This window comes from Miniopterus schreibersii (genome assembly GCF_964146895.1).
Source record: "Miniopterus schreibersii genome assembly, chromosome: 12".
Taxonomy (NCBI): domain Eukaryota; kingdom Metazoa; phylum Chordata; class Mammalia; order Chiroptera; family Miniopteridae; genus Miniopterus; species Miniopterus schreibersii.
In genome coordinates, this window is record NC_138112.1 from 45374184 (window position 1) to 45398210 (window position 24027).

The window sequence follows — 24027 nt, forward strand, 5'->3', positions numbered from 1 at the left end:
CCTTGGGCTGTTTCAGCTGAGCTCCATTTAGAACCCAGGACCACTGTTCAGTCCCCCCGGGGGTCCAGGTGTCAGGCCTGGGGCGGTACTGGAGTGGGAGGGGGGGCAGGGCGAGGCCGGAGTTCAGGCGTCAAGAAAGTGAGAGAAACTCTGGCTCCTCACTTTTGGTGACGCCAAACTCCCCGATTTGTCCCCACTTTCTGGACTTAGGAGGCTCTCCAACCTCTCCCAGCCCTCAAGCTCTCCAAGCAATGACCTCATTGTAAAAGACAGTCTGAGCGGTGGCTCCCCTCCCTAGTGGACGGGCGCGGGGAGCGGGAGCAATGACGCCATCGGAGCCGGATGGGCCCTGGCCACTTTGGATTGGCCGCGCCGGCTGGTGGGGAACCCCCTCCCACTATCACCGAAATAAGAGCCAAGAGCTCCCCTAGGAAGACGCCCACAGCAGGCGTTGTGTCCATCCGGGGGGACCGGCTGCTTGCACTCTCCTGCAACGCAAGTCTCCAGGTGAGGAACTTCCCACTCACTCTAATAACCTGCTTCTGGATCAGTTCACCCACTTTGCTAATCTGCCTGCCTGCCTGCCTTTCCTTTGCCTCTCACGACCATCTCGGCCCACCTCCAGCCAGATGCTCCCAGTTCTCCGTCCCTCTCGGGAGAAGGCGGGCGGTTGGGGCCGCCAGTGCGTTTTCTTCTAATTACCACCAGTGGTACCCCAAGCATCCCCAGGGCTTCGTCCCGGCGCTGGAGGCTCCGCGAGTCCAAAGAGGCGGGTCTGCGGCCCCGCGCCGGTGCCTGTCGGGCGTGCAGGAGCCTGCCGGAGTTTGGTCTGGGAGCGCACTGCCCGATCTGTGTCCTCAGTGACCACTTTGGTTCCCGGGACTTGGAGCCCTGAGCCTTCCTCTGAGGCGCCTCCGGCCGGCGAGGGTCCCTGGGGCATTGGCAGGGACCTGAGGCAGTGCGGTTATCCCACCAGAGCCTTGGGCTCAACTCGGAGCGCTGGCGCCCAGGATCCGCTGCTAAACTGCCCTGCAGCAAAGCCCCGAGACACCTGTAACTGGCAGGTTAAAAAATTTTCCCCAAACCCAAACCCACAGCACTCTTTTCCCATTTGCCCTTCTGGTTTTCCTCTTCCCGGAGTTAGTGGGAAGTTCAGGCGAGGGGAAGGTGCTCCTAGATTTCTCAGTCCCTGAGAGGACAGGAGATGAAGTCTACAGGAGCGTGCGTCTGCACCTGGTTTCTGCAGAGGGCAAAAGGTGTGGGTTTGTGTGCAGCCCGCGTCTGTGGCTTCTCTCTGGCTCCCCACAGAACAGAGCCAGAGTTCTCCCACCGTCACCCCAGGACACTGGTTTCTGCTCCACCAAGCCATTCACTAGGAAATTCACAGCAGCCCATCTGGCAAATGAACAGGGCCCAAGGCTTGAAGAGGTGGGGGTAACCTGCCTGAGGACAAAAGGCAGCTCTGGCAGAGGCAGGGCTGGAGCCTAGGTCTGCAGTCGCCAGGCCGGGCTGGCTCTGGTGCAGCGGTAATGTTTTTCTCCTTTACAGAGGCATCATGGGCTTCGGGAAGTCCTCCCCCTTCTTGGCTTTCAGCATCTTGGTCCTGTGCCAGGCAGGCGGCCTCCAGGCAGCACGGCTCAGGTGAGAGGGCCTGAAGCTACTAGCCTCTGCCCCTGGATCAGGCAATTCTGTGCCTCTGAAGTCACAATAGCCAGGCTCCCAGTGAATCAACACCCTCAGAAGGACATTGGCCTCAAACCCTGTGGGCTAGGAGTGGGGACAGAAGGGCACATTTTCAGGGCAAGTCACAGTGAGCAGGAAGCCTGGCTGCTTATCCTGGGGAGAGGCCAGACAGGGACTCAGAGCCTGTACTGGGTTTTCTTCCCCTCCCCAGATCAGCTTTGGAGAGCCTCCCAGACACGGACTCTGCTGCACTCAGTGAGAAGGAAGGGTACCTCCTACTGGCTGCACTGTTGAAGGCCTATGTACAGAAGAAGACCAGTGAGCTGGAGCAGGAGGTGCAGGAGCAGAAGACGAAGGACTCCAGGTAAGGCTCCCCACTCACCTTGACATAGGGAGGAGAAACATCCCAGATAGGCAGGAAAAATAACACCCAGCCAGGAGTCCAGGAGGCTGTCGTTCACCAGGCCCTGGGGGCCCAGCCATTCTCATGTGCCATGGAATACAGAGGCTCAGGGCAGCTGGAGGGATTGTGCTTAGACGCAGTGAAAAGATCCATTCCTGAAAGGCCCTAGGAAATGGAATGAAGAGGTGAGGAATCACTTTCTCTGGGGACTGGTCTTGCCCTACTGCGGACACTTTCCAGCACTGGATGAATTCAGGCTGGTAAGTTTGAAGTCAACAGGTGGACCCAGTAGATCTCAGACGTTTTAGAAATTTAGCTTATGTGTGTGTTGTTCTCTCACACCTGCCTTTATGATGTCTTTGCAAAGGCCTTGCAGAGGATGGGCTCAGGTAGAGCAGTGTTTGAGGTCGTTCTGGGGCCTTTACGCGTGTAGGATCTGTGGAGATGTGCATGTTGGCATGGAGCTGGGGAGAGCACCCTTCCCCAGCCCCACCTCCCTGTGCACCCTGAGCTTGAAGCACTGCCTGGGCAGAGGCACGGGTTGTACCTGTAGTACTCTCTGCAGAGCATGAAGGCCGGAGCAGGAAAGATCACCCCTTCCCACCGAAGCCCTTCCCCACACTGTGCTGACTCGGCAAATGTCTGAGTTCTCCTAATGGAACATGTGTGAGCTGCCCTCCTGCCTGCCCCTCCTGCCCCTGCTCGAAGTACCCCCACCTTGGTCTAATCTTCTGCTTGACTGTCCCTGGGGCCAACCTCATGCATGGTGTTGTCTGGCAGGTCTTTTCCCTGTAGCCTGGGCAGCTCCAGAGCTAAGCCGTGCAGTAATCAGAGTGCTTGTGTGCTGGGCACACACTTGAAGTACCTGAATAACTTCCATATGTTCTCTGGCATTGGCTTTGGGGCTGAGACACCTGGCAAGATAAGGGATATAGCCAGTGGCTTGGAGAAGGACATCTACTCCAACTTTGGGGTGCCCCAGGATTCCAAGTGAAATTTTTCCACTCCCTCCAGATTTCCGTTCTTGCTCCTGTTGGTGAACTTAATGCATGCAGATTTCACTCTGATTGTTCTTCAAGCTGGTATTGGTAGCTTTGCTTATGACAGAATATTGGGGACCTCAGGATGGAAGAAAAGAGAGCAGAGCACCCAGAGAAGGTTAGAGAGAAGAGAGAGAGAGGGAAGCCTCTTGAGATCCCAGGGGATATCATGGCAGAACCCTCCAGTTCCTGCTTTATCCCTCATCCATCAACCTTGATGAATAAACCTGTTTTCTGAAAGGATCTACACTGTGGTGGCCATTATTCTGGTCCATGTTCAAGGCTTAAGAGTGCCCAAGGCCTGCATTTAAATGTAATTTTAGCCTCAGGGTAGCTGGAGACAGGGCTTGGTGAGTGGTCCCTGGGGACCGGGTCCAGCATCAAGAACAGGTGCAGGTAAGCACTTCTGGGAGAGGACCCTGCAAGCCCTGTTCTCTGAGCCTCTCCCAGGTAAGACTTCAGGGAATTTTCATTTTCTCATGGAAAGTGGTTTTGTTGGTGCTCATGGCTGGGGTATGGCTTTTGTATGCTTCTTGTGTGTCCTGGGGTGGGCCTGGGCCTTTGCTGAACACTCCTTCCTGGTCCCAAAGGGATTATACGTACAGGACGATAAGTGTAGGTTTTCAGCCTGTGTCCATGGTTAGGAACTGAGTTTCTTCATGAAGGGCTCCTAGCAAGGGCTGCCAGGCCATTTCCTCTAACAGCTTTGGTAATTGAATTTAGGAGAAACACTTATTCTTAAGTGGTATGTTGAAGAGCTACCATTCTCTTCGAGAAGGTCCCATGGGGTAGGCTCCTGACTCCAGCCTCTCACTAACAGGCTTTCTCTTCTTCCTCCATTCTGCAAAGCAGTGTCACTTCCCAGAAGAGATCCTGTAACACTTCCACATGTGCGATCGAAAGGCTGGCAGATGTGCTGAGCAAATTCGGGGGAATGGCGAAGAACGACTTCGTGCCCACCGATGTGGGCCCCGGTAGCTATGGCCGTCGCCGTAGAGACCTTCAGGCCTGAGCTCCTAACCCACTGCAGGAAGAAGGTGACCGCCTTTTACTGTTGGACGGGAGGGGAAGGGGTCTGGAGGTTAACATCCACCTCTTGAAACCCACCGACCTGGTAGGTTCCTCAGATGCTTCTCTCCAATTACTTTCTTCCTCCTGAGGTAGTGAGTTCTTTCTCCAGCTAAGCTTGAAATCAGAGCACTAGGGCAGGCTGCAGAGATGCGATTTTGCCTTTCTGAGAAATGAACAAAAAAAATACTTGCTGAATTCAGAAAGGGGGGCCCCGCAAACCTTTGCCAGGCCAGTCCTCACGGATGAGCCCAGGCTCGGAAAGCCCTCAACCCTTGACCAGTGTTCCCAGGTCCAGTCCAAAGGGCCGTAATCAGAATACTGCTGCTGGCGCTCACAGTGACAGTTAAATAGTTATTATTACTATCTTTTGTTTGAAAAGCCTGCTTGTATCTCGTATCCATGATTTATAATCGCTGTTTGGTTAAAGAAGCCCTTCTGTAAGTGCATGTTCCTTTTGGCAGTGATGGCGTTTATTCCCTTTGTCCCTCGGTTCTAGCTCTCATTTTATGTCTCCTTCTTTCTCCCCTGCTTTTAATTTTTTCCGTTTCAGGTCCCCATGAAACTGAACTCACCGCTTCTGTTCATTTCTGTTGACAACAGCTTGGTGAGAAGGCCCCATGGAAGATACACATGTTTGCATCCTAATAGATACCAAGAAAAAGCACCCTTGTCAATCAAAAGGAATGAAATCGAATGAAAAATAAGCTAATTCCATATCTGTTGTGCACCTTTTTATATTTGATTCTATGCGCGGTAAACGTGATGGCGTCTCCCAACAGCTTATCTGGTAGCAGACTGGTTCTTTGAGAGATATCCTGTTGATCACCGTGGCTTTGCCAGGCCACAGGGGGACATGAGCTCACTGCCTCTCGTGGCCTCTGGGGTGACGCTACGCTTTGTTGTCTAAGAGCCTGATTGTATAATTTGATTAAGGAAATGTCAGTATTGTGCCATTTGTGAACTTCATCAAGATTAAAAACATATTTTGGATACATGTGTTTCAAGACCTGTGGTTTATTTCAACTTGTTTTCCTATGTAATAATAATAATGATAATAATAATAATAGTTGAGCCCTCGCCTGTTTGGCTCAGTGGTTAAAGTGTCAGCCCCCGAACTGAAAGGTCCTGGGTTCGATTCTGGTTAAGGGCATGTACCTTGGTTGCAGGCTTGATCCCTGGTCCAAGTAGGCCCTGGTTGGTGCTCGTGAGGGACGCAAACAATCGATGTGTCTCTCTCACAACAATGTTTTTTTTTTCTCTCTCTCTCTCCCACTCTCTCTGAAAAGTGATGGAAAAAATATCCTTGGGTGAGAATGAAACAATAATAATAATTATAGTTGATATTTGTTTAGTGCTTACGCTAGACCAGACAATGTTCTGAGACAGTGCTTTATACCCATGAATTCACTTACTCTTCATGACAGCTTTATGGGGTAGGTACTGTTATTATTTCCACTTCTCATCTGAGAAAACAGGCACCGAGGAGTCAAGTCCAAGGTCACACAGACTCAGGTGTTGATTTCCAGAGCTTACCGTTGAAACCACTGCACTGTATGCCTCCCAGCAATGGCTCTTGGTGTTTTCTGGAGACCTGTGAGCAGTTCTTTAACCTAGCTGCTTCACATGGTAGACCATCAGACTTTGAAGACAGATGGGAAAATTTACACATATACACACCCTAATCTTTATCTAATAAAATGGATTCCTTCTACCCATTCCTTTGTGCTACAGGGTGAATGTTTGTGTCCCTTGGAACCTCTCACTGAAACTTATATGTTGAAACCTAATAGCCAAGTGATGATATTAGGAGGTGGACCTTCCAGAGGCAAGTATGTCATAAGGGCAGTCCCCTCACCAATGCGATTAGTGCCCTTAAAAATGAGGCCGGAGAGAATCCCCTCACTCCTTCCACTGCTATGTTATGTTACAGTGAAAAGACTGCTGTGAATGAGGAGGTGGGCCCCCCACCAGACACTGAACCCGCTGGTGCCTTGATCTTGGACTTCCCAGCCTCCAGAACTGTGAGAAATAAATATTTGTTGTTTATAAGCCATCCAGTCTGTTGTGGCATTTTGTTATAGCAGCCCAAATGGACTAAGACACTCACTTGGCTTCAATGATCAATTTATGGTCAATATTATTAAGTCTATGTGCCATCTATTTCCCCCCTCCCATGAATTATTACATCAGCATATCTATAACTATTTCCCCATGTATCTCTAAAAGGGAAGTACCCTTTACCACAATACCATTTAATAATGAAAATAAATTAACAATAATTTCTTACTGTTCTTTAATATCTCACATCTAGTGATAGTTCAGATTTCTCAATTATAAAAATGTGTATGTATTACACACACATATATAAAATACATTTATATATACATATATGTATAAAATCAGAGCTCAAATTAGGTCTTCACATCACTGCTGGTTCATATGTTTTAAGACTCTTCTCATGTAGAGGTTCCCCCTCCATCTTTTCCCCCCCTCCTGCAATTTATTTGTTGGAGAAACTAAGTTATTTGTCCAATAGTGTTTCTCACATTCTTTTTTTTTTTTTAATTAAATATATCTTTACTGATTTCAGAGAGAGGAAAGGAGAGGGAGAGAGAGATAGAAACATCAATGATGAGAGAGTCATTGATCGAGCCCGCAACCCGGGCATGTGCCCTGACTGGGAATTGAACCCCGATCGCCTGGATCCCAGGTCAATGCTCAACAGCTGAGCCACGCCCGGCCGGACTCTCACATTCTTAATTTTGATGACTACACCCATGGGTAAGGTTTGTAACATGTTCCTTTACCTTATGTTTTTCTTGTGAGTCAGATCTCTAGTGAGTGAGGGGAAAGAGAAGTGGGAGATGAACTCAGAGAAGTAATGGGGGTAGGGGGACTGAACATGGGGGACTGTGCAGGGCATAGGAAAGACTGGCTTTCTATCTTATTGATATTCAATATTCGGTGGGACAGCATTCTCATACTTTCCTTCAGTTCTTTAGATAGTATTTCAATATATATAAAATAGTTGATTTAGAACTTTCGGTCTAATAAGTTCAATGTCTGCTCCCTAAGGAACAGTTTTTGTTAACTGCTTTTCTTGTGCATATAAACTATTCTTTCTTGTTTCTTTGCATGTCCCATACTTTTTTTTTTGAAAACTGGGCATTTTAAATAGTATAATGTGGAAACTTTGGAAATCATATTCCTTCCCCGCCACCCACGCTGGGGTTTATAATTGTTGGTTTTTGTTGTAGTTGTTGTTACTTGTTTGCTTAGTGACTTGTCTGAACTACATTTTTAAAGTCTTTATTCTTTGTCATGTGGCCACTGAAGTCTCTGCTTGGTTAGCTTAATGGTCAGTTAATGATGGAACAAATATTTCCTTACTGTCTAGAATCAATAAGTCTTTTAATCTTTACCAAGGAGCTCTACATGCATGTTGGGACATACCTTCAGCACTCAGCCAAGTCGTTGACAACTTTGTCATAGTTCTGACTTTCTGCTTGCAGACAGCCTCAAGGTCAGTGAGGTGATTGTTCAGGGCTTTCTCATGTTTTCCTGAGCATGCATGTAGCTCCATGCATGCACTTGGCCTTCTAGATTCCCAGAAATATGTTAGAACTTTTCAAAGTTCTTATAGACATCACATTCCCCAGATTTTCCTTTATTTTTATTTTTTAAAAAATATATTTTTATTGATTTCAAAGAGAGGAAGAGAGAGGGAAAGATAGAAACATCAATGATGAGAGAGTCGTTGATCTGCTGCCTTCTGCATGCCCCCTGCTGGGGACTGAGCCCACAACTCGGGCATGTGCCCTGATGAGGAATCGAACCTTGATCTCCTGGATCATAGGTTGATGCTCAACTGCTGAGCCATGCCGGCTGGGCCCCAGATTTTCCTTTAAATGTTTTTGGTTAGTCTTTTATTTACTCCAAGTATTACCTACTAGTTCAGGCATTTGTAAATTTAAATAAGTGCCTATAGTTGTTTTTCACAAATGCTCCCAAAGAAAAGGCTTTGCACTGGGCAAGCTCCATGTCAGATCAAAGACAGCATTGCAAATGAAGTCTTCCAAGGAATGACCAGAGAGATCAAATAATGATGATACTATGGGAACGAGGTTTCGAAGGAGGGCCACTCTCATTTGCTAGACTGATTTTTTTTTTTTCCATGAAGCTGGACTGTTAGTATTTAAAGCTACCACAGAGTAAGAGAGCAGGACACAGGACTAAGACAAGTTAAAATACCATGGGCCCTAGTACCTCAGTTGGTTAGAGAGAGCATCATCCCAATACATCAAGGTTGCAGGTTTGATCCCAGGGCAGGGCACATATAAGAATCAATCAATGAATGCATAAATAAGTGGAAAAACAAGTTGATATTTCTCTTTCTCTCTCTTTCTCTTTCTCTAAAATAAATAAATAAAACACCACAAAGCTCACCATTATTTCTGGAATTCAGCTGTTTCTGTTGAATAATTGCTTCTTGCATTGCTGTAAACCTTTGGTTAGTTGCTAGAGTTTTTAAAAAGTAAATTTTGACAATATTTGTTATTCTTTTCATTGCTTTTATGGAGGAGGAAATTTTTGGAGACCCTTACTCCGCTATTTTCACTGACAAAACTCTTTTTGCCTCCATTCATGAAGGATATTTTCACTGGATATAAGATTATGGATTGACAGTTTTTTCTTTTAGCATTTTAAAGATGTTTCATTCTCTTCTCATCTCTATGGTTTCTTAGTAGAAATTTGCATTAATTTAAACCTTTGTTCTTCTATATGTAATGCATTATTTTCCTTTGGTGGCTTTCAAATTTTTTTCTTTAAGCTTTATTTTATACTGTTCAATTAACATGTGTCTAGGTATGATTTTCTTTGATTGTTTTTCTGGTTCAGATTCTCTGAGATTGAATCTGTAAATATATGTTTTCTGTTAACTTTGGGAAGTTTTTAGCCATTAACTTTTGTGTGCCAATATTTTCCATTCCTTTTGGGTCTTCAGTGACAAAGTTAGGTCTTTTAATATTGTTCCACAATTTTATTCTGTTCAATTTGAAAGTTTTGTTTCTCTGTGTTTTTTAGGTTATATAATTTTTATTGATTTATCTTTAAGTTTAATGATTCTTTTCTTTTATTGATCCCATTCAGTGAAATTTGTTGTTTTGGATATTATATTTTCTAATTTTAATGTCCGTTTTGTTCTTTTTTATTTCTCTGTTAACAAATGCTATCTCTTCATTGATTTAAAGAATATTCACTATTACCTCATAGAATACACTGTTCATGGGTTTGAGTTTGTGGAATTTAACTTAATCTTGGACGAAGCATCAAAAAACAAGAGAGTGAGAAAAAATTTTTCTCATACCCTGTGGCACCCAAAGAGTCCCTTTTACAGCACTTTTGTCAGAGACACAGGTTTTAGTTGCCCACCTCGCTGCCATCACTGACCCTGGGCTGGCATTGGAACAGAGCCAGTAGAAAAAGAAAGAATAGCCAATGGCAGTTCTGGGTTGGAGGGGCCCCTCTTTTCTTTCCTCTGGCCAGAAAGCGGGATTCTCTCAAGGTTTTTGTTACTTGTGCCCAATGCAGTTCCATGATTGAGCCCACCCTTGGGTTAAATTTAGAAGATAAAAGAGGAAAAAGCCCCAGGAGACTTACTGGCATTTTTATCCATTCTCCCTTCTCCCTGGAGCACCTGATATTGCTTACTTCTAAGAGTCCTCAAGCAGATCCTTTTTGTATTCTCTCCAGAGGTTTTTTGTTGTTGCTCTTAATCCCCACCTGAGGATATTTTTTTCCATTGATTCTTTTAGAGAGAGTGGAAGGGAGGGGGAGAGACACAGAGAGAGAAACATCTATGTGAGAGAGACACATTGATTGATTTGTTGCTTCCTGCATGCGCCTTCACCTCCTGACGGGATGGAGCCTGCAACCGAGGTACATGCCCTTGACCGGAATTGAACCTGGGACCCTTCAGTCCTCAAGCCAGTGTTCTAATCATTGAGACAAACCAGCTAGGGCTGGAGGTTTTAGCTGAAATCACTGCGAGGGACAGGTTGTAGTGGGCTTTCTTCATTTCGATCAGCACAGTTATTGACCATAATACAATTAAGATAGAAGAAAACAATAATAATTTTAATACTTGAAATTATGTAAGATTCAGACAACTCAGGATTCAAAGAGAAATCATAATGGAAAATTTAAAATATTTACAATGGAATGATAATGGAAAGGCCTCACGTCAGAATTGGTGAAAGTGGTCACTTTAGGAAATGATGCAGCCCTATGTAATGCTAAAGAAGGAAAATGGGTAAAGTGTAATGAGCTAAATTTTAAATTGAACACCTAAATTGAGGTGTTTGAGAAATTAAAAAAGAAAAGTGGAGAAAACTCAAAGAACGTGAAAAGGAGGTAATAAAGATTAAAAACAGAAATTAACTATAAGATGAAGCTATAACGAGGAGGACCAATGAAGCTAAAAGTTTGTTCTTTGGAAAGGCTAATGAGGTTGCAGACCTCTCGTGAGGTTGAGCAGAAAAAAAAAGCAGACACAAATAATATCAAGAATAAAAAAGAGAACATACCTGTACAGACAGCAGAGATGAAATGACAGTAAAGAACACTATAGCTATCTTTATGCCAATAATTTTTATATTGTAGATTAAATGGAAAAATTCCTAGCAAATATAAAACTTACTAGAACTCACTCGACTAGGAATGGACATCCCGAGTAATTTTATAACTATAATATATTGAATCAGTTTTGTAAAGTCTTATCACAGTGACAACATAGACCTGTTGGGTTTACAGATGAATTCTCACTCTTGCCTCTTAGTCCCCAGAATGATGAGCTAAGGGTCTAAAAACGTTTCAAGGGCCCATGAGAATGTTTGAGTTTCCAAATTACGTTCTTGATTTCAAAATACGAAAATGGTAAAACAGATAAAAAATGTTTATTTAAATATCTACGTGTCCATTGGTCTACTCCAACTCAACTCTTAGTTAGTTGTCTATACATTATATTTAACGCGAAATCCGGGTGCATTTTACTACTATGTGAGGTGAGAATGTCCAAAGTAAAAGTAGGGGCCTGGCAGCATTTAAAAATACCCTCTCTGCCCCGGCCCTCCCTCTGGGTGCCAAGCAGCCCCTTCTCCACCAGAGGGCGCACCAAGCAGGCGTTTAAGCTTGCTCTGCCAACTTCCTCTCCTCCCACTGGGTCCCAGATTGACCTCTCACTCTTCCCTCTCTCTGAGCCTTGGTTTGCTGGCTTGTAAGTTTGGGATAATGACGCCTCCCTTCACACAAGTGAACCAATGTTTCACCAAAGGCACGTAGGATTCTGGGGGCAGATGGTAGTCCTTAGGGTGGAGGGAGGCTGGAGAGTCCCTCTTGCCCAAGGGACCTCGACTGAGACCCCTGGGGACTGAGAAAAGGGCAGCCATGGTAAGACTCATTCTGTCGCCTTCTTGATTTCCCTCGAAGGACAAAGCTGGGGCAGAGATGGGGAATGGTGGGAGTGGGGACCCTCTCAGGGCGTGAACTGGGGTCTCACATTTTGACACAGGACTGTCCTTCTTCCTGAGCCCGTCTTTCCTCACTAAGATTTATTATTTCAAAATGCTGCCTGAGCTCAGAGGAGGCTTAGAGAGCTCCTGGTTGGAGCTGGGGGGGTGGGTGAAGACAAAATTAGGGACGTTTTATGGAGAAGTTAGTCTGGAATTCAGTGTCAAAGGGCTGGTAGGTTTTTTTTTTTTTAATTACAAAATTAAATACTGTCTTTTTCTAATTATAAAATAAAAATACTCAATATAGAAAATACAGGAAAAGGAGGCAGTGTGTTTCTTAGTTATTTCATCATCCAGAGAAATTCGCCAGTAACATGTATTTTTTAAATATCAAGTTTTTATTTTTTATCATAACTTTTTTATTTCTTTAATTCTCATCCGAGGACATGCTTAGAGAGAGAAAGGGAGAGAGGAGCATTGATGTGAGAGAGAAACATTGATCAGTTGCCTTCTGTACATGCCTCGGCTTGGGATTGAACCTGCAACCTTTCAGTGCACGGGACAACCAGCCAACCAACTGAGCCAGTCTGGCCAGGCCACCAGTAATATTTTGGTGTATGATCTTTTCTTTATATGTTATTCACATATTTATAAAAATATAAAACTAACTACTTTGAAGCTGCCTTTTCTCAGTGTACATGTTTCTGTCATTCTGTCTTCTTCTATTGCATAATTTATGTCCATTTCACATCCCATTGAATAAATGTGTCAGTTTATTTAATCAATTCCTTATATATATGCAAATTGTTTCCAGATTTTCCTTATTGTAAAAATGCTGTAATAATCATCTTTGGAGCTATATTTTGCAAAAGATTTATATTTATTTCCTTATGCATATATACAATCTGGGATCGCCTTAATCTAATTTTAACCTGATGTGATACTATTTTTATTCTTTCTAAAAGTGTGACTGTAAGAGTCAAAGAGTAAATGCATAAGTAATTTTGCTAGATAGAGGCAATATAGCATTTTCCATTCTCACCAACCATGTGTAAGGGTTCTTGTTAAAATCAGCCTCAGCAACTAGATATACTTGGTGGGGTGGGGGTGGGGGAGAAGATAAATCAATATAAACAACAGACAAAAACCCAGAGGTTCAAATATAAGGGCAACAAATAGGAAGAGAAATGGCAGCTTGATGTGGGGGAACACGTTCTGCCAGTTGGAGTTGTTTAATGATAGCACAGACTTCTCAGAAAGTGCTAGGCTTCCTGCCCCTGGAGTTGTTCAAGGAGAGGCCAGGTAACCATTCAACAGAATGTGGTACAGATGGTTTCAGCACCTTTGTAAATGGACCAAGGACCTTTAAGGCTTGGAGAGAAAAACACACAACCGTACTGAATGATTGCCTCATTTGAAATCCGTGAACTAAGACCATGAATCTTACTTAGGCCTTTCTTGTTGCAGGATATCATATGACCTTAGTCCATTCACTCTCTCATTTACTTCCAGATCGTTATTGACACCTTCTTCTCAAAACTCCAATACTCCTCCGCCATCCTTAGTCTCAACTCCAGCCCTTGCTTCCTACTTCACTGATAAAATAACATCAATCGGAAGTCTCCACAGACCCCAACCAACCCCCTGCACACTATTGGCACCTGCTCCCAGGTGTGCATCCCCCACTAGTATCCACAGATGGACCTCCCATGCTCCTAGCTAAAGCCATTTCTTCCAGGGGGGCGCAGAGTCCCATCCCCTTTCCAGTAACCATGGGCTATTCTCTAATCTAATTCTGCCCTCATCTCTTCCTCCACCTCACTAGTCTCCTCGCTCTTGCTCAAAGACACCAGGAACATTCCTGCCTGAGAGCCTTTACTTTGCCTTCTTTTCTTGGAAAGCTCTTCTCACAGATAACCATTTGCAGAGCACATAACTCCTTTACCTCCATTTGCATTGACTGGATTAAAAAGAAACAGTCTAACTATAGGCTCTTTACTGAGGCATCTAAAACATAAGAATACACAAAAGTAAAAAGTAAAAGAATGAACAATTTACCATGAAAACAGTAACCAAAATAATTGTAGAACTATATTAATTTGGAATAAAATTGACTTTAAGGCAAAAAGGATCAGAGAGATATTGAAAGCCATCTTATAATAAAATTTTAAATTTTTTGGCAGGATGTAAGAATTCTAAATATATATGCACCTGATAACATAGCCTCAAAATATATAAAGTATAAATCCACCATTATGGTGAGACATCTCCACACGTCTCTGTTATTATCTCCTAGAATGGGAATGGTCTATTTATATCTTTCTCTACTATTCGACTGTGAGTATCTCAAGGTCAGAGGCTACCTTGATCATGGCTGTATCCCAAGCAATGTGCACAGTGCCAGGCACAGGCTGGCCTTCATTATTTTTTGAACCAAACTTCTTCCAGCAATAGTGAAGCCACTATGTTCTGAAGTAGCACATTCTTTATTTGGGAATGCTCTTATTCTTAGAAAAGTCTTACTTTTTTGGATTAATACCTGTCCTCCCCCCAGCTTTCTTGACGTGACTTGGGCATGGATGGGTTCTGGAGAATTTCCCTCTATGAATAATGAATATGTCTGAGGCCAGACTTTTTAAACCACAGGTGGGTATTAATTGCAGAGAATTTAAAGTAGATCAATTTTTTTTTCTTTCCTACAAAGTCCAAGGTTGGGCGTGGTTTCTATTAGCAGAATCTTTTCTGAGTAATCATCCATCCATCCTCAATAATGTATCTGGGCATTGGCATTAAGGCTTTTCAATTATTCAAATTGTCAGAGTTTTCATCTCCTGGTGATACGTCTCTGGAAGCTCCCGTGGAAGCTCTTGTGTGTGCTTGCTAGCTTAGCTAAAGCTCTTGCCTTTGTCTTTGGCAGGCCCTTAGCCAAAGGTTGTAAATCTGGGAAATGATGATGGCAATTCAGCAGCTTTCTGGAGGATTTGGTGCATCTATAGAGAGATTTAGATGAGAGGGAGACAGTGAGGATTTAGAGTTTGTAGGTCTTGGCTTTCCTTTGGTTATTTTCCATTTGTACTGGCCCCCCTCCCCGATAGCTTTTCCACCTTCTCTGCTCTGCTCTGTGTCCCGAGGAGCTGGGCCTCAGATCACATCACCTGGGCTCCCTGGTCAGGTTCTGTGAGCGGAGGCACCAGCTGGAGATCAGGGGGAGTAGCAGAGAATTTTTTCCTGGCTTTGGTGTCATGGTTTTGAGATTTCCTCTCCGATGGTTCTACCAGAACAGCAGCAAGCCACTTTCCCCCCGGCCCCTCTAGACTTAGGGATGGTAACAGATTCCCAGTTGTCTGTCCCTGGGTGTTTCAAACCAGTTGTTATTCTCTTAACATTGACCATAAATAGCCCTTTATTAAATTGTCTTCCAAATCCCATCTGAGTGGACTTCTTTTCCTGCCGGGACCTGCTTGGGATATGAAATTGTGCAGAATATGCATAATGAATGCCTGAAGATGACTCCCATCCTTACTTTATGGGCTCAGAGGCTTTGTCAGGTACACCTGAGAGGATTCTTGGACTAGATCCCCTGTGCTACAGATCCCGCGACTCAGGGAAGGAAAGACACTTAGGGTCACAGAGGTAAGAGAGAAGCCTCACATTCTTTCCCCCTGTCTGTACTGTCCCCACGAACTGCTGGACCTTCTCTTGGTGCTATCTTTATTGAGGAGATACAGGGAGGGGGCACTTCCCATGGTTTACCTCCTTTATGTCTCACCACAATATGATGATGTAGTTATTACTACCCCTGCTTTAGAGGTAAGGGAAGGGGGGTTGAGAGAGGTTAGTAGCTCTCCCAAGATCGCACAGCCAATGAGTGGGAGATCAGAGAGTCAAACCCAAGTCTGTGGGAGTCTAGCCCCATGAGTGCCACAGGTGCACAAGAACACAGAGGCAGAGGTTCACCTGGGGCAGGAGGAAGTGCACCTGCTCCTGAGAGGAGGCCAGGCACTGGCTCAGATGGAATGAAGGAGGAGAGGTAGAGGGGTCCTTTTCTAAAGCTGGAGGCCAGGTGACTTGTAGTGAATTCAGGGGCAGGAGTGGGGTAGGGCCTTTAAGAGTAAAGGAAGGAATAGAAAATGCTTAGTTCAACAGGGCTGGTGTACAGGAAAAAGTCAATACCTGTTAGTGTAGCAATAGTTTCTATTATTATAATTTTGTGCCTCTCCCCAAAACCTCACTTTTTCAACTACCCTCAAACCTCATCTTTCACCCTGAACCTGGGAGCACAAGAAGCAGAGAAAATGACAGAGTCATGCTGGACAGGCCGAAGTGACTTCTAGAGCCAGGCCCTTGGCAGGCTTTCTTCCAGGACACCTGAGGCCATCTCTAGGCCAGCCAGAGCAAACCCCCGAGAATCTAAACGGTCGGGGAATGTCCACTGAGTCACCCCCTCCATTAGGCACCAAGACAGTGACAAAAGCAGCATTTCCCTGGCATGTCTCTGCTGAGGTTGTCCCACTGTTTTTGAAAAGGTGTTGCCCCTTAGACTTTGGAAAGAGGCTCTGTCTTAGTTCAGGGTGCATGGCCACTGCTCAGACTCCCCAGGTTCCTCAGGAGCCTGGGGCTAAGGAGGTTGCCAGGAAGGAGTGTGACTGGCCACACAGCCAGTGCTGGCCTGGCACCCCGATGGCCTTTGATTCATTGTTAGGGAGACAGAAGCTATGGCTCCTCCCACTGGAGCAGTGGTCCTCAAAGTTTAGCAGGCATCAGAATCACCTGGAAGGCTTGTTAAAACACACTTTGCTGGGCCCTTGCTCTAGAGTTTTTGGTTCAGTAGTTCTGGGGGGAGGCCTGAGAATCTGCATTTCCTATGCAATCCCAGGGATTGCTGGTGCCGTGGCCTAGGGTCGCTCTCGGAAAACCGCTGCCCTGGGAGACTGGATATATGCGTATTCGCTCTTTTTCATCCTGTATGAGCAGGATGTCGGGGCAAGGCACAGATGCAGGAATCCTGAGTTCTTATTTCTACTAACTTGCTCTGTGGCTGCATTTCTGAAGGTGGTTTTGGTTGTGAGTAATGGAAAATAGCTTGTTTCTTTAAGTAAGACAGGGGATTTGCTGGGCTCTGGGAATCTCCCTGAGTTCAGAGAAGAGTTGAACAGTTGGAGCTTGGTTAGGGCAGGGCAGCCCTGGAGCCTCAGCACCTCAAATTCACAGGCCTGCTGTCCAGGGCACTCCAGTCCAGTGATCTCACCACTCCTGGCCTCTAGTTCAGCCCATTCAAATTCCAAATGCTGAGGAGAGGGATCTGACTGGCCCACAGGGGGCAGGGCCTGCCCGTCCCTCCCTTACCGAGCCAATAAACCACAGCTAGCGTGGTGGAGAGGGTGCAGCTGTGTGGTAGAGAGGAGGCAGGAGAGGGTCCGGAAAACAGGCAGGGCTGCCCCAGGCCCTACCGCCTGGAACTGAGCAGCTGTGATCCCACAGGAGCCTATTAAGGTGACCATGACCAAGACTCTTCCCCTCACTGGGCCTCAGTTTCTCTATCTGTAGAATGAGGGTTAGAACCTCATCGCCAGATCACTGTTTCTTTCCCCACATGTGCCTGCATCATAACTGCTTGGATGCTTGAAGACAGAGGCCCATGTGCTCCATGCTGTGCTGCTAAATGGCCCATGACAGGAATTCCAAAAGAAAGCAAAGCAAAACAAAACAAAATGCCTTGGTTTGTAGCGTTTGCCCAATTTCCAGGGTGTAAATAAATACCCCACTGTGGCCAACTTCAAGCAAGTAAAGTGGAGTCACTGAATTAGGAGCTGGGAAGAGAGCTGCACCAGGCTTCCGCTCACCACCCGCCTGCGGAAACAGAACCTCTGAGGGAGGCCTGGGAATATGCATGTCACCCCCACGGATTCTGGTGGATAATAAAATTGTCCAACCCTCAGAGATCTCTGAGGGCCTTTCCAGTCCTTCCATTTCCTCATTCTAAATATATTATAAGTTCTCACACTGGCTCTGGGAGTTGGGGAACATTTTCTTTTTTGAGAGCAATGCACAGGAAGACCTGGAGAGATTGATGGGCCCAAGTGAGTCCAATGTGCATCTGCACCAGCCTGTGTGGCACCTTGGCACCAGATCCACCTCTCCCTGGCCCCTGTGAATGCCCTGTCCTGCCATTACTCCTGGAGGCAGCGCAGCAGCATCTCAAGGTGGACGTCTCAGGGATGCAGGATGGGACTGCGGGACATGGGGCCGCAGCTGTGGGCACTGGGATGCTGGCCCATCTCTCCTCTCTGGGTGGGGCGGCCTTTCCACTGCGATCACGTTGAACTTCTGATCTGCTATCTCCATCCCCAGGACAGCGAGCCTGCCCGGTCCTCAGCTATTTCTGTGCAGGCTTCTCATCTTGATAACCTTCTCTGAGCAGGTGGAGGACAGGGTGAGGACAACATCTCTTATGTGCTGAGGCAGAAGAGCCATCACAGAGCCAGCGGGAGACCCACCAACAGGGAGCAGGGCTGGAGCAGAAGCAGAGAAGCTGGGGAGCTGGGGACAGGGAGGGGAAAGTACAAACTACGGACAGGAGTGTAAATTCTTTCTTTAGGGAACTTTCAAAAGAAACCACCTGCACTCTGATGTTCGGCTGCACATTCAGTTTTGAGCTGGAAGGATCTCTGACTTCCTCTTGTGCTCTAAAGTAGTGGTTCCCAAAGTGTCACCCCCCTCCCCTCAGATCAGTAGCACCTGCACCATCTGGGAACTTTTTAGAAACACAAATGCTCAGACTGAGAGTGTCCCCCCTTTTAGATCCATTGCCTACAACAGGATCCCAGGTTCATTTGTGGGGGTTAAGTAGTCCTCTCTTAAGAAACCCATTTTTTAGTCCAAATGCCCCACATGGCTGCCACACTGAGCTGACTTTAGACCACAGAGTGGATGGGCTGTGACCGCAGAAATGATCAGGAATTCTGGGATGGGGATGGAAGTGGGAAATAGCAAGAGACAAAGGAGATTGCTCTGGATAGGACAGGCCTTTCTGGGTGCTCTCTAGCAGTGCTGCTTGGGAGGAGGCCTGGGGTCATCAGGCTTGGAGATGTCCTGCTTTGTGTGGAAACTTCAGGCAGTGGACAAGTTCCTAGACTGCTACACTCCTCTCTTCTGCAATCCTTTTTACTTTCCTGGCTCTGGATTTTGCTACTTGTCCTCCATCATGGCCCTGCCCCATCTTCTCCGCCACTCCGCCTCCTACCAGAGTCTTGCCATCTCCACAGTACGGCTCCAGCTCCCTCCTCAGCACTTGCTCTGTACTACCTGAGGCTTGAGCTTTCAGGCTGTGCCTTATTCTATGGGCCTCGTCCAGCCTCATCTGATCCTGGAGGCCAGAACCCTCCCTGGCCGGCTCCTGGACAGTGCCCAGAGTCTCTGAGGGGCCCCCCTACCTAATGGTCCCTTCAGAAGAGTACACCTGCTCCTTCCTCCATTGACCATGCAGGGCCTGCTGTGCTAACTGGATTTGGAGCTGGGGCTGGGGGTTGACTATTGACCTGGCTGGCTGACCTATAAACCTGAAATCTTCCCTTCATTTAGGTCTGAACTTGTCCTTCCAGAAGTGACTTGTGAAGCTGGTGGAGCTGGAATCAGCTGTCGGGAGGGAAGAACATGGAGGCAGGCTGCACCTTTCCCTGGTGCAGCTCTGGACCATTCCTGAGGCTTCTTTGGTAGAAGAAATTACCTGTCGTTGTGCCTCTGAGTGTGTGCATGCGCCTGGATCTCTCTATCTGTGCACCCCCTTGTTTATCCATGAGGATTCCCATGCAAATGTGTGTACAGTCTCCCTTCGTCTCACAAGCTGAGAGGCCACAGGCAGGCAATTGAAACCATTCATCCTCCATTTTCCTTGTCTGTATAATGGGAATAATAATAACTTCTACAAATAGTTACTGTGGTGGTGAAATGAAACAATGCACGTAAGCCCCTTAGCACAGTTCCCAGTGCTCATGTGTGAGGTTATTATTACTAGATGCCTCATGCAAGTTAACTTAGCCCCCTCGTGCATCAGTTTCCTCATGTGTAAACTGAGGCTAATACCAGAACCTAGTGTTGTGAGGATTAGGGAGGGTGATATTTGTACTTACTACCCTGCGATAACTACTAGTGATCACACTGCTTATAGTCTTACTGTGTATGGATGTGTCTGGGCAAGAATCTCTGAGTCTGTGATTGCCTCTGCTTGTGTGTGTATGTACATGTGTGTATGTGTGTATCTGTGTTTATATGACCCGGCAGGCCTCCTGTCTCTGGGTGGAGTTTGCTGTTGGCCCAAGCCCGGATTCCGGGAGCCAGCCAGAGCTGGCGCCAGGGATGGAATTTCCATTAAGAATTAAGCAGGACAGCACTACGAAGCCAGGCAGGCTGAGGGGAGGGGGTCGAGGGGGGTGATGCTCCAACTCTGAGCTTCCTCTGGTGGCCTCAGTTCTGGGCTGTCTCAGAAAAGGCCTCTGCCACCTTTGCCTTGAGTTTCAGGCCTTGCTGGGGCCATGGCCCAGAAGGATGGGCAAGGAGAGAGGAGTTGCCCCCATGGGCCATGGTAGAAAAACTTGGAGTTGCTGCAGCCAAGATTGGAGCCATGAGGCGGCCTCCCGAGAATGGAGAGGCGGCCAGCGAGGGGACAGGCGACTGGGGCCTATGGGGCCGACAGGAGCCGAAGAGGCTGGGCTGTGCAGTACGTATCTGGGAAAGTAGGGGTGTGTGTGTGTGTGTATGCGTGTGTGTGCTGCACCGTGGGAGGCAGGTGGGAGATATTCATACCAAGGGTCCTAAGGGAACATTTAGCAAACCAAGTCTGTTTCTCTCTTTCCCTGAAACCCAGGCACAGAATTTGGTCCTGGAAATAGAAGATCTCTTAGGCTTTTTGCTAATGTTTATCTTGTTTATGATCTAAGTGTCATTCCATTTCTAGCACACTAAAAAATATCTTAACTCTGTAGGTACCTTTACACTCCTGATCTCATCTCATACTTTCAACAACCCATGAGCTTTTATGATCGCCAGTGTAAATATGGGAAAACCAAACTTCGGAGAGGTTAAGTGACTTGCCCAAGGACATACAGCTAGAAACTTCTAGAGGCAGGACACAAAGTAGGGTTTCTTTGAGGACAAAGTCCAGACTACTTTTTTTTTATTCCTCTCCGGAGGATATTTTTTTCCATTGATTTTAGAGAGAGTGGGGGGTGGGGTGGGAGAGAGAAATATCGATGTGAGAGAGACACATCAATTGGTTGCCTCCTGCCCATGCCCCGACTGGGGCCAGGGATCGAACCTATAACCCAGGTATGTGCCCTTTACCAGGAATCAAACCCAGGACCCTTTGGTCCGCGGGCCTCCGCTCTATCCACTGAACCACACGGGCCAGGGCCAGACCACTTTTATTACACCACTTGACCTATCAGAAATGGACTCAGAGAAAAGATGTCACAAACTCCAGTGTTAATGCCCAGCCGTGTGGGTAGCTGGGGCTCAAACTCTGTCCCCAGGCTCTGAGATGGCCTTTGTTGAGTCAGGAACTGAAGTTACTCTCAGAAAACGGGGGGATAGAATCAGGCTGCCCCGAGGTGTATGGAGGCTAGAGTTGAAGCTGGAGGGAATGACTTGGGCACCCACAGAGCCTGGGGTCCTCAGAGAGCTGAGGCTTTTGAGTTAACGTCAGGAGCTGTCATGTACCCGGGGCCAGGGATCAATGGTCATTTTTTGCCAGGGCCTGAAGAGAAGGCTGAGATGGGACCTTGGCGTGGTCATTGTGCCATGGAGATGGAGCCGGCCTCCCTCTCCCTGAACACATAGTAGGGACACACTGACATAGTTAGCAAGCGAAGGATTTAGGTTAGATGCCAGGGAGAGCTTCCTGCCAATGAGAGGATTCAAACTTGGGGAGAAGGCCCAAGGGAGGCTAGGGGCTGCCTTTCCTTGGTCATCCCTAAGAGTGGGAAGAGGCCCTCCGGTGCCCCCTCCCCCCATTCTCGGCAGGGTGGAGGGAGTTAGATGGAATGACCTTGAAGCTTCCTTCAAGTTCCTTCCAGTTCAAAATACAACATTCCTGAGCTTTTGGGTCGGAATCAGCCTTTTCTCTAGACTTAGCCATCTGAGGCAAAGGCGTCTCGAGGGAAGTCTGGTGTGCCCCAGGTTGGAAGGAGCCTGTCACTTTTGGCAGGTGGGCGATCTGGAGCTGGGTGATCTTAGAGGGCTTAGGTTCCAAAGGGAAGCACCTGCGGCGAGTAAACCTCGCTGCGTTCCGGCGTTTGGGGACTGCTGAAAGTTTGGCGGCTCCCTCTGCAGAGCATGTGAACCGCACCCAAACCCCTCCTTATTTTGTTTCGGCTCCAAGGGAAACAATCACGGCGCATTCCCTTCCTTCTCCAGATGTTGGCACGAGGGGTGCATGCGGGCACCCCTGCCCGGCCGGCGCGGAGGCTCCCGGGTGCCCCCGCCCAGCCGGGCCGAGCCGGGTCTCTAATTAGACTTGACCGCGTCCCGGTGCCGGCGCTCCCGCCGACTGCGCGGTTCCGCTGCCGGGCCACCAAAATAGCCTCGCCGCCGGCCGGGGCGCCGGGGTCGGAGGCGGACGCGGGACGCAGGCTCGGCCGGACGCGCGGTCGTTGAAGGTCCCGCGGCGGCCGGGAGGCGCGGGCGGGGCCGCGGGCGGGGGCGCGGGCGCGGGGCAGCGGGCGGCCCGGGCGGGCCGGCCGAGCGAGCGCAGCCTCCCGCGCGGGCCCCGGAGCCCCAGCTGCGCCGCCGCCGGCCTGCGCGCACCGCCTCGGGCCGCCACCTTCCTCAGAGTAAGTAGCCACGCTGCCGGCCGGATGGGGGGCCGGGGCCGGACCCCGGCCTCATCAGGGACAGAGCACGTGTGTCACTGTTCGGACAGGGGTCCAAGTGTGCGGGTGTGAGCGCCGGCGGGCAGGAGCGCGCCCGGGCCGATGTGTTAGCATGTGGAACTTTCTAGCATGCGTCCCAGGGTGTGAGCGTGGGTGGGAGAGCCGTCAGTGCGGGGGGACTTGCATGGGGGTGAGTCTGGAGTGTGCCCACAGGTGGCATGTGCCTGTGGTCGGGGCAGCCCCGTGTGGACCGCGTCTGTCCCCTGGAGGCAGCCGCAGGTGTGGGCGAAGGCTGCAGGCGGCTGAGTGCGCTGCTGGGCTGTGAGCGGGCGAGCGGGGGATGGAGGGGCTGAGGGGTAAGGAGTGTTATCTGAACTCAGACTTTCTAGGGTGACCTGACTTGCTCCCCACCTGGCTTGTCTCCTCTGTGGGTCATGCGGCTTCGGTTTCTCAGGACTGAGCAGGGCAAGAGCTCGGAGGCTTCACCCAACGCTAGAGTGACCCCAGTCAGCTGGCCAGGGTGGGGAGACAGCTTAGCGGGGACCCCCCTGCCACACCAGAAGGGTCAGGAGGACATTGAGAGGGGATGAGCAGACACGGTCATGCCCACCCAGGAACACTCCCAGGGTGCCCCCACCCACACGCACAGCTGCTCATGTGTGCAGACATTCCTGCCCACACTCCAGCCTCGCACGTCCTCTCAGGACGTCCAAGCAAACACTCACGTACTTCCAACGTGTACGACTGTGGACAGTGACATGTATGCAACGGGCACCTACATGTGTAAAACATGCATATGTGCAAACACATGCCCCCGGTTTGACCCACTCTCAGCCTCCACCCCCCACTTTTCAGTCCCTTTTAGCCTACATATAGCACCTTGGACAATAAGTCCAATAAACTGGCCTCAGTAGGGAATATCTTAACTTAGGGGCTTCGGCTGGGGGTCAGGGCAGATGGTGACACAGTGCCTTTGGGGTGTCCCATTTGATCTAGAACTGAGGCTGCCCGTGGAGCAGCTTTTGCCCCCTTAGAAGCAGCTTTTGCCCCCTTCCAAGTGAAAAGGCCAGTCTTGCAGGGCTGAGGTGGAGCTCACCCCTGTGATTGCCCTGGGCTCTGGTTTATCCCCGAGTTCCCACTGCAGCGGAACAGCGGTGGTCCTCCTGTGTGTGGGCTGGGGCCTGGGCAGCCATGTAATAGCGAGGAGCAGCGTGTTGAGCTGGGCTGATTCCTTCTCTTCTTCGGTTTTAATCGACACTCTTTTGAGTCTCATCTGCAGGTGAGGCTGGAAGAGCTGGCCTTTGCTTTGCCCTTCTCCCCTGTCCCTCTGGTTCCTTGGCTGAATCTTGTTCTAGGTGCCCTCAAACATCAGCTGGTTGTTGTTGTTATTATTGCCTCTAGACCTCTCCTGTCCTGGCCATTCTCCTCTGGGCAGGCTTCAGTGAGGGGGCCAG

The 24027-nt window shown here is 48.2% G+C and overlaps 2 protein-coding genes across 2 annotated transcripts in view; both read left to right on the forward strand.

Moving 5' to 3' along the window:
• The first annotated feature begins 443 nt into the window (after positions 1 to 443).
• LOC308565373 (calcitonin gene-related peptide 2-like) lies at positions 444 to 5188 on the forward strand. Its single transcript, XM_081154436.1, has 5 exons — positions 444 to 507; positions 1549 to 1641; positions 1895 to 2047; positions 3979 to 4163; positions 4748 to 5188. Exons 2-4 carry the CDS (start codon positions 1556 to 1558, stop codon positions 4136 to 4138), a joined length of 399 nt encoding a protein of 132 aa, XP_081010562.1. The 5' UTR covers positions 444 to 507; positions 1549 to 1555; the 3' UTR covers positions 4139 to 4163; positions 4748 to 5188.
• A 17243-nt stretch (positions 5189 to 22431) lies between these two features.
• INSC (INSC spindle orientation adaptor protein) overlaps positions 22432 to 24027 on the forward strand; it is a 112107-nt gene continuing 110511 nt past the window's right edge. The window contains exon 1 of the mRNA XM_081154260.1: positions 22432 to 22534. The gene's annotated coding sequence lies outside the window, so the exon portion shown is untranslated. The remainder of the gene's footprint in view (positions 22535 to 24027) is intronic.